At 38.5% G+C, this 15,053-nt stretch overlaps 1 protein-coding gene across 4 annotated transcripts in view; it reads left to right on the top strand.

Annotated features, from left to right (window-relative positions):
* Positions 1 to 15,053, top strand: part of lcor (ligand dependent nuclear receptor corepressor) — a 45,106-nt gene that overhangs the window by 14,415 nt on the left and 15,638 nt on the right. For all 4 annotated transcript variants that reach the window (XR_013301006.1, XM_077605019.1, XM_077605020.1 and 1 more), the window contains 4 exons: positions 6,876 to 6,941; positions 8,092 to 8,171; positions 9,883 to 10,018; positions 12,898 to 13,290. Coding sequence is in view for 3 of the 4 variants with exons in the window: in XM_077605019.1 (XP_077461145.1) it covers positions 6,876 to 6,941; positions 8,092 to 8,171; positions 9,883 to 10,018; positions 12,898 to 13,290 (675 nt within the window). In the remaining variant the exon portion in view is untranslated. The remainder of the gene's footprint in view (positions 1 to 6,875; positions 6,942 to 8,091; positions 8,172 to 9,882; positions 10,019 to 12,897; positions 13,291 to 15,053) is intronic.

Raw genomic sequence — 15,053 nt, 5'->3', positions numbered from 1 at the left:
CTTTCATCATGCACCCTGCATTAAATTACTCAAAAAGGCTGCATTTTCCCCAAATATTAATTTTCACCAAGAACACTTCATTCACGGATGATTTCTTAGAACTTTTTTGTGGTCCTGCTCATGGTAGACGTATGAAGAAAATGTGTTACTGCTAAGCGCTACTGGCTTTGAAGGCTGCTATTTTGATTTATATATTTATTTATCTTAGGAAATCTGCTGCTTATTTGAACAGCGTGTAAAGATGCGGTGATCCTTATTTGGTTTTTGCGAATTCTCCCCCTTTGTCTCGTCCCAAGGTTTTAAATCTGAGGAGGAATTTAACCACGTGCCTCGGCTGCTCACCAGACACAGCCTTGGAAGTATTAGCGTTCCATCCCAAAAACAGCAGTTTGGGTCATGTGCTACCACTTTTATGGAATTGCAGTAAAGGAGAACTGACAAAGAGTTATCAGAATCCTGGGAAAAGTTAACAATGCAGCATGATGCCAAAAAAAACTAAAAGAAATGGGAGCCAAAATATTTGATGCATACTTTGTGTTTTCATGCGACTGCATCCTTTCTGGAAAAAGTTTGAATGCGAGAAGTGCGTCAACCTGCTGCTCACCTCTCTAAAGGTACTTGCTAGCAAAAGTGGAGAGGCAAGGTCACTGCCTTAGCTTCCTGTATAGAAATATTTTCGCGTCTTTCATTTACTATCTTTTCACAGGAATAATTTGTTCTGCTGCCTGAGAGGAATTTAAAGAAGGTTGATGATGATGAAAGAAAAAAAAATACAGAAAATGTTACCTTGCTCTCTGGGCGCCTTGCGAGCTCATTCTCCTTTTGTCTGAGAGTCTCAATGAGTCGCGGCCACCGCCTCCACTGCACCGTACTTCCTTTTCTTCTTCTTTATTTTTGTGCGACCTTGACACGTAGCGGAAAACCACACCGACGCCTTTTGAATCTCGATTTCCGTGGTCTTTGTCTTCCAACTTGAAAGAACTTTGTCTGCCATATTCATGATTTAAAATTGATTTTGTTGCTGACCAGAAAGCAACACGGCGGGGGAGTAGTTAGCAGGTCCGCCTCACAGTTGTCAGATCGAGGGTTCAATCCCCGGTGGTTTCCGACCTTCCTACGTGGAATTTGGATGTCTTCCCCGTGCCTGAGGGTTTTCCGAAAATCACTCGGTACTGAGTTCGGAGGGAGGGCAGCGAAGACGTCTCTCATTACCAACAAAGCAAGTGTTTTTATCTTTTCAATATCAAAGGAAAGACTTGACAAGCAGCTGTGACAGGTCCACATAATGAGCACTATAGCTCAAAATTGTCCGTTTCTATGAGCATAAGCGTTGTCCGTCACAGTGTGTCCTGCGATTTGCTGGCAAACTATTTAGGGCACATGTGTCAAAGTGGCGGCCCGGGGACCAAATCTGGCCCGCTGCATCATTTTGTGTGGCCCGGGAAAGTAAATAATGAGTGCCGCCGACTTTCTGTTTTAGGATCAAATTAAAATGAAGAGTATAGATGTATATTAAATTTCCAGATTTTCCCCCTTTTAAATCAATAATAGTCATTTTTAAATCATTTTTTTCTGGGTTTTCAGTTCAAAAATCAATTTGTAAAATCTAAAAATATATATAAAAAAGTTAAAACAAACATTGTTTTAGATCTAAAAAAAACTGAATATTTAGGGCTTTTAATACAGTTCTTTTAATCCATTTATTTAAAAAAATCTAAATATCTAAACTGATCCGGCCCACGTGAAATCAAGTTGACGTTAAAGCGGCCCGCGAACCAACCCGAGTCTGACACCCTTGATTTAGGGTGTCCCCCCACTTTACAGTTTTCTGGGATAGGCTCAATTGAACGGTGACCACAAGTTAGCATTTAGGTCAATGTTCGCACTGTATCCAAGCCAATGGCCAAAGATGCCAACAATGTGGAAATTTTAATCACTCCAGCAGGGTGAGGCGCTCTGCTACCAACCCCACAGAGTCTTTATTTTACTCATCTCTGCAGTAAAGGCCAACGGCCTCCTGCTACAAGAGCATTAATTGGGGCCACGCCAGCGTGGAACCCCTTCTAGCCCAATAGGTTGGCGGACAGGCAACAGTCGATGATGCAGGTTAAGCAACCTGCGCTTGAAGTGTCAGGTTGGCTTCTGATCCGCCAGCCCAGAAGCACAGACAAACTGAGCCCGTTCATTTCTTGCTACTAATTGCTTTTAATTAGCTTCTCGTTAGCACATTCACGCTCACAATAGGTGCTTTCTTGGCAGCGGACGCCAGTTTTAGAGGGGGTTTGCTGCAATTAGCACTGAGCGGCCTCCATCCTGGTCTTCACAGTTTAATAAGCTCATTAGCACAATCATTTCACTCAAATGACCAACAACTCTGTGAGTGAGGGGATTTTTCTCTGATGTTATTTTCTCATTTTTAAGAGGCACACGCCAATTTAGTTGCCAGCGCTTTGACGGTATCTTGTGTAAAGATATTTTAATGGTAAACGAGAGTGTTGAAGTCTATTTTGTCCCCCATCAACAGATGTGATGTTAGCAGTGATTTATTGTTGTAGTCTAAGCATTGGCATCATTCATCATCTTTTTGTTTTAAATAACACATTTATTAGCAAATTACAAGGGGAAAGTAAGCGCATTACTGCAATCTTGGACAAACTTCAAAATAACAGCCATACCATTACCTGCTTCATGTTACACATGATTTGTTAGGCTTTTTTTAATGGCCAGTATGTATTTGAGATCATTACAGAGACATGCTCGACTTAGTGTAAATTCACATAATGATAATATTCGAGATATTCCTTGACATCCCGAAAACATATCACCAACCCCTTTAAAAGATCTTTACCTTGGTATTCCTTGACATCCCAAAAATATTCAGCAATACGTTTAAACTTACTTGCCTTGAAGTTTTTGCATAACCAGGTTGAAATAGTGCACTTTTTATTTGTTATGTTTAAAATACCTAGGCAGCGTCCGAACAAAATATTCAGAACCCAATAGGTCTAGAATTTGACAGAAAATTTGCACTTTATTTAACCAACCAAATACTGCTTTTTGTATTTTATTTCTTAAATATTCTGACCTCTTTCAGGCAAGGTCATGCAAACCAAGGGGGTAGTGTGGAATTAAACAGCAATATTCTATTGCTAATAGTTATTATAATGTTTTGCCTACATTTGGAGCTATTTTCTTGCTGATTTTTCTCTTTGATGAGATGCTGCTGAGGGTAACGCAGTCAAACAACATCATGTTGAAATAAAGCAGCATTTGTCTGAGTGATAGTTTGTTTATGTGAGGGGCGTGGCCATGAATAATTCTGTTAATTTGCACAATTGATTACAAATGCCATTAGTTCAATGCATTTGATCGGAATTGTGTGCGTGTGGATGTGTTGGGAGGGGGGTCAAGCACATGTCAGTACGTCAGCCTCCTTTAAGATCATCCTTTGTTTTTCTTGAGAGAAAAGGATGAAATGAGATTTGGGATTTGCTTTGCCAAAAGCAGCAGATTGAATGTACATGCAGCTTTTAGGGTTTGTGTATATTATTGTTATTTCGTGTTAACCTGTCTTTGCCAGAATAGATTAAAAAACAACAAACTGAAGACAGAACTGTAAAATCTTTTACTATGTTTATGGTAAACGACTGATAAAATGATCTATGAATAACTTCTAAGCAAAATAAACAGTACATGATATGTACATTTCTATATGGAGGTGCAAAATGATGGAGTCAATAGGGAGAAGAAAATATTTCAGTAAAAAACAAATGTTGCATATCACGGTGTCATGTGGATATTTCCCAAATAGCGTGTCAAAATGACTACCCTAATATAGAAGACCATGTGCAAGAGGATATGCATTAAAACTATAAGTCTTTTACAAATTATTCTGCAAGTTATTCACACTTGACGCAGTTGTGGAAATGCATGGCTGTGAAGGAATAGCATATCAGCTGACACATCATGTCACGTCGCCATGTCATTTTGAATTTTGTCAGTGTGTCCGTCATTGTCACACATGTTTTTTTCATATTGTGGTTTTAATCTGGCAAATGGTTGTCCTGTGGTTGTCCCATATTTTTGTGCTTCCTTGTGCTGGTAACAGCTCGTAATAATCTTGCCATTTTTGAAGGCCATCTGATTTGCCCCAATTGTCTGACAATTTGGGGGATTTTTTCTCCAAATAAATTCAAGCCATTTGTGAAGTTATCATTGTTTTGCGGTCTTGACCAGACGCAGCAAAATATAGAAATGTTGCCTAGTTGCCTTTATATTCTCTTGCTTGAAATTTACTTCAAACTTGCAGGTTTATTTGTTTTTTCCTCATCACCGCCCAAAAGAGTTTTGGCCCCTATGCTAATGATAACAACTAAATGAGGCATGTAAATAATGAATGAAGTTGAATGGATGTCAAGTGCGGTTTTGAGCTAAAACCCGGGCCCCCCCCCACACACACACCCCGGCTGCTCTCTGGCCCTAATGAGCTATTGATTGGCCGAGAACGAGACTTTGGTCATGCTGAATTATGAATGTTCATGCTGCACTATATTTAGCCACTGTGCGCTAGTCACAAGAAACGTCAACATTCCATAGACTTCCTACACATGCTTCTCCAATGAACACAATGCTAAAACTAGAAACCTACTCCCTTTTCTATTGCTCTCTTGCATCAAGAATAAAACTTACTAAGTATACAAAGTCAAAGTTAACCTTAAAGGTATAATTCTAATTAGATAGAGTCATTATTTAGAGAATTTTTCTTTCATTAGTTATTAAGTGAAATTATTAGGTAACCCTTCCTGTCACTCCTGCCCCAGAATACAAAAAAAAATGCATGTCCCTTCAGCTTCCTTTGGGAATTAGGAAGTGCTCTGCTAACATACTTAACATACCTGCATGTGTGTGTGTGTATATATAGTATGTATTGTATTGTGAGTGTGTGTAATTGTGTGCCCTTGTGCATGCTATACTACATTCAGGTGTGTTTATTTTTGGATGTGGTCTTGACACATCTTTTCAGGTCGTCCATGCATGTTTCTCTTAACACGCTTCCTTCCATACGTGTACGTTCATGTAAGTTGTGATGCTGTCTCCATCGTTTATCTCACCCTGTATGTACAGTGCAGCATGTCTCATTCACAGTGTGTGTTTACATGCTGGCGTGAGCGTGTGTGTGCGCGCGTTTGTGTGAATGACCTACATTAGTAAGCTTTTTCGCCTGTGGCTGACTGTTATCTCATTTGGCCAATCACATCCTATGTTCGTAATATAGACCGAAATATCTTGGCAGTCCATGACGTTTAATGTAAACAATTTTTGCTTTTTAATAATATTCATGGGCAGCCCGGCGGATGAGTGGTTAGCGCGTCGGGCTCACAGTTTTGGGGTGCTGTGTTCAAATCCAGGTCGGTTCACTTATGTGGACTTCGTAGGTTCTTATCGGGCTTGTGTGGGTTTCCTCCGGGTACTCTGGTTTCCTCCCACATTCCAAAGACATGCATGGTAGACTGGTTGGACACTCTAAATTGCCCCTAGGTATGAGTGTGAGCGTGAATGGTTGCCCCCCGCCTCGTCAGCTGGGATTGGCTCCAGCACCCCCCGTGACCCTTCTGAGGAGAAAGCGGTTCAGAAAATGAATGAAAGAATTAATGAATGAATATCATTTATTGTCACTTTTGTTCCGAGCCAAAGAACTCCATTTTAGCCATTGGAATATTTTTGTTGTAATATTTTGAAAATATTTTTTTATTCTAGGATATATTTTTTTAAATTCTGTATTCAGTGACCTTGCTGATATAAATATTGTTTCTGAAATGTTTATATATTATAAATGTGCACCTGATTAATTCAGCTTGGAGTCACATAATTTAAAAAAAATCACTTCTCACATAGAAAAAAAATTCAACTGTGATTGTTATCGGGGCAGCCAGCTCCACCAATGATGTTTTTTTTCATGGAGTTGGCAACCCCTAGTTGGAAAACACTAGTTTAGATAAAGCAATACATATTTAAGTCCTCTCCATTTACAATTTTTACCAAAAATAGGTTCTCTTCTCTCATAACGTCATGTTTAGATACATAACCTCCAGTTGGCAACATTATAAAAATCAACCCAGCTTTCTAATTTTACTCTAATTTCATACATTTTATGTGCTGAAGTTATGACAGGTGTCAATGTGGTACAGTCATTATGCTTCCCTGTTATATTTTCTTAAAAAAAAAAATCTGAGAAGCCTGTAGGCAGAACAGTGTATGTGCCCTATTAACCTTTTTGCATTTCAACACACGCCTTTGTGTGTCTTCACTTTCATTTCTATACGGGGGAGGTTGCAACGTTGGGGGAGGGGAGATGGGCGTTGATGGGGAGTGTGGGTGGATTTGGGGGGGGGGGGGGTGTTGCTGCGCATGAGGGTGGGGGGGTCTGCCTTATGTATTAATGCGGACTGTATGCGGTCGCTAGGTAACAGTCACAGCAAGGTGTTTACCGTTAATAAAAAGTGAGTGGCATTAGCTCGTTAGTGTATTAAATCTAAAGAGGAAAAAAAGAGTGTCTATGCGCATGTGTTTTTTGCGAACATACAATAAGCTGCATGCATGTCTTTTACTTTGGTAGGTCTATGCCGGCCGGCTAATGTCTGTTTTGGCTTGCGTGGGTTAACTGTTGTGAATAAGCATGTGTGTGTGTGTCCATTGACACAATGATGCAGGCTGTTTTTATGATCATTAAAGTCAGTTCGCAGGACTGCACGACTTTTGACACGTGTACTTACATGAAATGTGCCAATGCTACATACAAACAATGTGAAGATGTATTTAATTGTGGTTATATGATGGCTGCATGGGCACTAATGTGGATTGTCCTTTTTTTGCAGGATTTGAAAGCATCCTGGAAGGCTTGTTTGGGCCGGGAGTAGTCAAAGATAGAACCCTGTTCCAAGGTAACACACACACACAAGCCCTTTTTTTAGACCTACAAAGAAGTCCGGTTATGTTGGATATTCAGTACAGTCAATTTCGTAAGCGAAATCTTAAAATTTTTAATACAGCGGTACCTCTACTTAGAAAATGAATTTGTTCCAGAAGTGGTTTTGTCACTTGGATTTTTCGTACTCTAAAATACGTTTGTTCCCTATTAAATTGTTGTTGATTATTTACAACATGATCCCTTTCCTGATGTAAACATGCTAAGAAAAATAAACAAGAAAATGCATCTATAAAGCTAGTGTACCCAAAAAATCCTACAAAACTACACATTCAAACAAAGAGTAAAAACTCTGTATTGATTTCACACTGTGCGCAAACATGCAACTTTTTCTGGTGTGCCATCATTTTTCTTCCACAAAGGTAGACTCTCCCGGCTAGCAATCCAAGGACAAACTGTGCACCTTATTACTGAAAGAGCGTCTGATACTTTGCAAAAACACACTTCTAAAGGGAGAAGGACACGAACACTCACAAGGAGTTTGGCTACCTCCTAAATAAAACAATTAAGGTAGTCTGTACAAAGAAAACTCAAGGCTAACCATTTCAACCATGAATCATACATCTTTATTCTTGTAATATATAGACATCCACTATTGTCAGAGTACAAAATGATACTATAAGTATACTGTTTTTTTTAAAACATACAAATACATTCGGCTTGAGTGGTTAGTGCGTCGGCCTCACAGCTCTGGGGTCCTGGGTTCAAATCCAGGTCACGTCCACCTGTGTGTGGTTTGCATGTTTTCCCCGGGCCTGCGTGGGTTTCCTCTGGGTACTCCGGTTTCCTCCTACATTCCAAACAACAGCATCGTAGGCTGATTGGACACTCTAAATAGGTGTTACTCTAGAGCACATGTGTCAAAGTGGCAGCTCGGGGGCCAAATCTGGCCCGCCGCATCATTTTGTGTGGCCCGGGAAAGTAAATCATGAGTTTTCGTAACCTAAAAATTTCGGATTTAGGGGTATTTGTAAGTGGAGTTACCATTGTATTAAAAAAACCCAAATGGGTTTATTTTTACATGGTCATCTCATTATCCAACGTGTGTTTTTCTCATGTGCTTGTCAAGCGCTACCCCTTCGTAATTAAGTATCTGTGTTTTTCAGATTGCGAGCCCGAGGAAGTGGCCGACTGGTCATTTGATGACAACTGTCTCTTTTGCTGCCTACGACGGGAGAAAGTCAAGGTAAGCGTTTCACCTTTTTTTTGTGGTTCCGTTCAAACCAACACTCTAATTAGCCAATAGTTTGATAACATATAAAGACTAGCCCATAGACAGGCTAATAAAAAATAGGATAGTTTAACAGGATTCTCAATTTCTGAAAATTGTTTAGAGTGAAACTCTATTGGATCAGTATGACCCTGTGTTGAAAATATAGTTCTATAAAGTTATATATGTTTGGGCATGAGGAATGTGAGGAGCGAGTTGAGATTATCCTGCTTTAAGGGTAGGTTAAACAAACGAGGAGCTCGCTTTTGCCCATAATCTCACCACAATAATTAGCATGGAGGCCTTGCCCACACCGTCTAAATCAGATTTGCCTGCATTCTTTATAAAACATGAAAAAAGAAGTGCTTAAAATGGATGAACCACGATTTACAACATTTATACATTATATTGGCTAGGGGGATGTGCTTCAGAGGAGTACAAAGAAAGTAGGAAAATCTCATTCTTGTTCTCTGACTTGACCCTACTGTGAACTTCCCGGTCAGCCATCTGCCTCCTAAAAATATCCTCAAAAACAGCCCCCCCACCCCCCGACCCCAACATCCCCATTGTCCTTTCCATCTGTACTGCTCTGAAGCAGTAGCTCTTCCCGTGAGCTTTGTTATCAAACGGCATTCGTGTGGAGCATTAAAATCGAGATGGAAATCGATCTTTAAAAAAAAAAAAACGATAGAAAGCCTGACGGCAATGCGGTGAGATGAATAAATAAAACAGCGCCATTGTATTTATGTGTTCGATATCATCTTTTTCTGTTTTGTTTTGTGGCGAGATCCATTGATTGAACGCCTAACAGACATCAAGAGCAAAGCAGTTAAATTAGATTTACGCAATATCTTGCACTTTAAAACAAGCGCGCACACGCCCCAACACACACACACACACATACACACCAGTGAATGTCTATCTTGGCAAAAAGACTATATTACATTATTAGCATAATAGACCCTACTCAATTTGCATCAAGTCTAATTAATCAGTAAAAACATTCAGAATTGAAATGCGGACAATATATACATAGAATATTTATAGATCTGCCTAAAAGCACGATTCCAATGATATGACAAGATCATTATTCTATGATGAGCAATAACAAAAATATGCCATTTTGGTCCGTGAGTGTAGTAGAAATTAAATAGGTGTATGAATCTGACTTTCTGACCCATTTTGCCAAAATATCAGTAAACGTTATGTGAACAGCTAGCTAATTAAAATGGACTAATTTTAAAAAAATTTAAACAAGCTAATTATGGTGAGTTCTCCTCCATGTTTTTGTACTTTAAATGTTCTTGAACCAATTAATTTCGTAAGTAGAGGTCCCACTGTACTCAACACATACCGTGCTTCATTGTAGAAGGAAAAGTTGTACTTGTACCACATTCAGACATTTAATCTAACAGTACTCAGGGGGACTTAAAATTAAAAATGTGTGAAAAATAAGTCATTCATCCATTAGTTTATTCATCTTCTGAAACGATTGCAGGGATGCTAACAAAATCAAATTCCATCTTTCTTCTACTCTCTTCAATCTTAACCTAAATCCTGCTCTTATTTGAAATGTTGGCTTTGAGGCAAAGAAAGAATTACACAAGCCACATCTTGAAAAACGATAAGCAATGCCCACACAGATTGGAGCAGTGTGTCCCTAATATTCCGCACCATCTTCCAACAGGATCAGAGCGCCGGCGACACGGTCGCTGACGTCCAGCTGCTATCGGAGGGAGAGGAAGCGAAACGAGAACACTCTTGCCTCACCCGACTGGAGAGACAAGCGCAAGACTTCCTCAATGCTGTGTTCCACAGAAAAGGTTCATACTGACATACAATACACATCCCGACTCCCCCTGCAAACCACTTCCTCCACACGGACGCTTTAATTTCCCCCCTAAGTTATGAATATGTGGAATAGTGCTTTTCTAAAGGTTCTATCCGGCAGGTTAAGTCAGGGAATTTCCTTCCTTCCATTGGGAAATTAACCAATTTGAAGAGGGTACAACACCCGAAAAAGACACACACCTTGGCACACACACACGCACTCAGAGGATATAATCATTTCTGCTCCCTGTATGGAGATGATTAATGTTTGACTTTTTAATACCTTTCAGTTACTCCAAATTTAGATTTTCACATTTGGAGATGGCCTAATAATCTCAATACAGTATGTTTCAATTGCTTAAAAGTCATAATAAAAGACACTTTTTGCACATTTGACCCATTTGGTAAAATATTGACAATGGAAGAATGGCATTAAAAATTATATATATACTCTATATACTTACATACTGTAGGCGACTCCACCTATACTATATTCTTTGTACAGTGTGTCAGTTTCAAATGAATATGACAAATATTGTTATCAGGACAAAAACAGATAAAAATACATCTGCATTGGGACAGAAATCTCAAAAAAACCATCAAAAATACACATTTATAAAATTATACACCTCACTTTTAGTTCTTTTGGAGAGGATGGCCGGGCTGCTAAAAGAAAGTCAAATCAAAAGGGAACAAAGTATCAAAATGAGAAATAACTGATGCTTTTATGACCTCTTAAAAAATGAATAAATGTGCAGCCTGCAGGTGGACGTAATTAATTTAAAGTAAAAATAAGTAAAAGTATTACAAAGTGGGCCACAGTGGCTGACCTACTTGTGTGAACCAAATAACACTTTCTTGATTGATTTTTATGTCATTTTCACCAAAAGAAAGTGACTGGAATGAATACTTTTGGGAAGGACACTCAACTATATTATCGATTTGTTGATCCAGTGCAGAAAAATACTATTAATTGAGAGCTAACTTTTTATTGACACTTCAATACAGTAAAATGATGATGATTTCTTCACTTGTTCAAGGGTATCGACATTCAGTTGAGTTAAGTTGACTATTTATTTAAATAAGTTTATGCGGTACGTACTTTCCTTTTATTGTTGACATGTGAGAGAATGAAAGAGACATTGAATGTGAAGTATGAATATAAATAGACTTTAAGTGTCGAGGTGCCACGTTGAAAAGCAGGAATCTGTTGTTGACAATTAACATCCACCGTGACCTCGTCAAAACGGGAGTGAGATGACAAAAATGACAAAAGATAATTAAACAATCATTTAATATCAAGCAAAGTATATACTCTATATATATGCACAGACACACTGTGGCATTGGATAACAAATGTTCATTCCAATGAAAGAAACATTGGTGTCTTTTTTTAATGCGCATAAAGAGGATTTAAATATTTGGCTGCACCCTGCTGTGATGTTTGCATGACAGCCGCCAAAAAAATAAAGAGATTAAAATGATTTTGATTAAACAAAACACTGTGATTATTATTTTAATATCTTTTAAAACCAACTAGTCAAATTAGACACTACCTATTTATACAAAGATATTTTGCAATAAAAAAACGTTCTGTTGCATGCTGGGTTTATGTGAAATGCTTATATGTATGTATGTATATATATGTATGTATATATTTATGTATATATATGTATGTATATGTATATATTTATGTATGTATATGTATATATTTATGTATGTATATGTGTATATATGTATGTATATGTGTATATATATATATATGTATGTATATGTATATATATGTATGTATATGTATGTATATATATATGTATGTATATGTAAATGTGTATATACATGTATGTATATATGTGTATGTATATGTAAGTATGTATATATGTGTATATATATGTATATATATTCATGTATATATGTATATATGTGTATATATATGTATATATATATGTATACATACACACACACATATACAAATATATATACATATACATATATATGTATATATATACGTATACACATACCCACACACACATATACATATATATATATATATATATACATATACATACATATACATACATATACATACATATACATACATATACATACATATACATACATATACATACATATACATACATATACATACATATACATACATATACATACATATACATACATATACATACATATACATACATATATAGTTACAACTGCAGCTAAACTGTGCCTTATTGTTGTCAAAAGAAATTTGATGCACCAATCTTAGTAAAATATTTTTAAGATTTTTTTACACATGAAATCCTTCTTGCCCTTTCTGAATGTTTTATTTCTATGTGACAGTGCACATAAATTCTCAATTAACCTGCTTGGGCTGTGTTCAGTGTAAAAGATCTTGTGTGATGTTTTTTTTTTTTTTAAATTGCACCTAATTGCAATATTTTGGAAGGTTTTGCTTGAAACATATTAGTGCTTTCGAAAGAGCAAAATATTTCCAAAAAGACTGAAAATGACCTATTTGCCTTAGAAATTTTGGAGTGTTTGTAAACAGAGAAGTGGTGCTCGGTAATCTGGTGTCAAAAGAAGGATTAGAGGATTTTGTGGGTGATTTGGTAGATTATTTTAGCATCACACCAGGATTATTCCTGCGGGATGTGCCTCTAGTGTTGGTCATTAGAATTTTTTTATCGTTCACGATCAAAATTACAATCAAACCCAAGCTAAATACTGAAACGGATTGTTTTTTGTCCATATAAATTGGTGTTGTGTATCTATTGCAAATTTAGGCAAAATTGATCATATGTTCCTTATGTCAATACTTGTTCCTTTCAAGACTAGAATTTGAATTCTTCCCCTCATTGTCTTTACCCTACAGACCTCCCAAGTTTGTCGGACCCCCACATTCCCCTAGTGGCTCGTGAGATCATGCAGCGAATGATCCGCCAGTTTGCCGCCGAATATACCTCAAAAAGCACTCAGGACGTGTGCCCGCCTCCGCTGCCGCCCAACGGGACCATGAAGGACCAAAGCCTGCCGCCCTGCTCGTCTCCTCCCCCGGGGGTCCCGCCAGGCTCACCACCCTCGTCCGCCTCCTGCTCCTCGCCGTCGCCCAGCCTCAGCCCCCCCAACACCGAGGAGGGCACGACCACCGCTGCCGCCTCTACACAGAATCCCGTTCTCAGCAAGCTGCTCATGGCCGACCAGGACGGCCCACTGGACCTCACCGTCAAAAAGAACTCGGCCGAAAACGAGACTCCTGTCCAGCAGGGTGAGATGCAGACGCACACACATGGTATATATTAATAGTGGTAGTGGAGGGTTGTGTACAGTAATCCCTTGATTATCGCGGTTAATGTAGACCAGACATGGCCGCGATAAACGAAAAAACGCGAAGTAGGGTCACCCCTATTTATTTTTATTTTTTTACTTCAGTGCTGAGTCCTAGTAGTAAGCACAGGACAGGGGAGTGGCTTCCGCTTGCGAGTTTCAGCGTGGATTTTCACATTTTGATGAACTTACATAAACAATTACCGTATTTTCACGACTATACAGCGCATCGTATTTTTAGCCGCAGTGTCAGTAACGAGTGCTATTTCTGTATTTTAAACACACAAAGGACACACCGTTTTTATAGACGCAGCCAGTTATGGCATATATATATATTATATATTGATGACTATCGAACCGCAATAGCGCTGGCTACGGGAAGCAGCCCCAGACTCTATTTCCGGTGCGCAGTGACTGCTGGGATATATAGTTCTTTTGTCAATACACCCACCCAGGATGACAGCAAACACACTAATTTGGTGCTACATGCACCAAATGCACGCTACACCCACACGCTAAAAACACGTTTTTAAAAAGGCAACGGAAGCAAAACTGAGTTCGGTTGTACTTTATTTAGCCATTTTACAATGTACTCACGTCATCATTTCATTTTCGTGACTTGGTCGCAAATCAAAAGTGACGGCGAGCCGTGAAAAAAGCCATCCGGTCGCTTGACATATGCCTCACGTAGCCATAATCTCATGTTGCGGTTCGATATTCATCCATATATAATATATATATAGTTCGCAGTCTAGCTTTGAATGCTCTGTTGACGCCAACATCTAGCGGCAGGATTTCTTTTGTAAATACAGCCGAAATGACGGCGAGCACCAAATTAGTGTGCTCGCCGTCATACTGGGTGTATTGACAAAAGAACTATATATCCCAGCAGTCACTGCACAGTACTTTTTCTATGGGAAAATAGTAGAGTCAGGGGCTGCTTGCCGTAGTTGTCCTATCGACTGATTTATTTTATTTTATCGTGATAACAATTACAGTATTGGTCCTTATATAAAGCACACTGGATTATAAGGCGCCCTGTCTATTTCAGAGAAAATTTAAGACTTTTATGTGCGCCTTATAGTCGTGAAAATACGGTAATTAAAAAAAAATTCCCACAGAAAAAAATATGCGATGTAGTGAAGCCGCGATATTCGAGGGATTACGGTAATCCATCAACTCGATGGAGCTGGGCTCACCCAATTTCCTGGACTGCACAATCTCACTCAGTGCAATGTGACCGCCACCCGCCCTCGTTAGGATTCCTGGTTTTAAGAACAGGATTTTAGGAAGCGGCTTAGCGCTTTGTAAGCTTCCTCCATTTTTAAAAAAGGATTTATTTGGGTTTTCTAGTCTGCCTCATGCTGGCAGGAATGTTTGAATTAGAAAAAAAATCACAACTATTTCGTAACGCGTTATTGAGGATTAATTTTAATGCCAATAAAGGTCTATGGGTTTAGGGTTTTTATGCAATCCATTCACTTTAATAGTTAATTTAATAGACACAGAAATACTGATGTTGAGTGTTATTTATACTTAAACTAGAAGCACTTGGCATTTACAAGCTGAAGGCCTTTCAAATCACTATTCAAATAGTTGCTTTTGTACTTGTGAAATCTTAAATATGAAGTACTACTCTGTCATTTGTGAACCGACCACCTTGAAACGTAGTATTTTTATTTATCAATCCTTAAGCCTGATTTT

The sequence above is a fragment of the Stigmatopora argus genome, chromosome 7 (assembly GCF_051989625.1).
Source record: "Stigmatopora argus isolate UIUO_Sarg chromosome 7, RoL_Sarg_1.0, whole genome shotgun sequence".
NCBI lineage: Eukaryota > Metazoa > Chordata > Actinopteri > Syngnathiformes > Syngnathidae > Stigmatopora > Stigmatopora argus.
The sequence above is the reverse complement of the archived record's forward strand: the minus strand, read 5'-3'. Positions and strand labels throughout refer to the sequence as shown.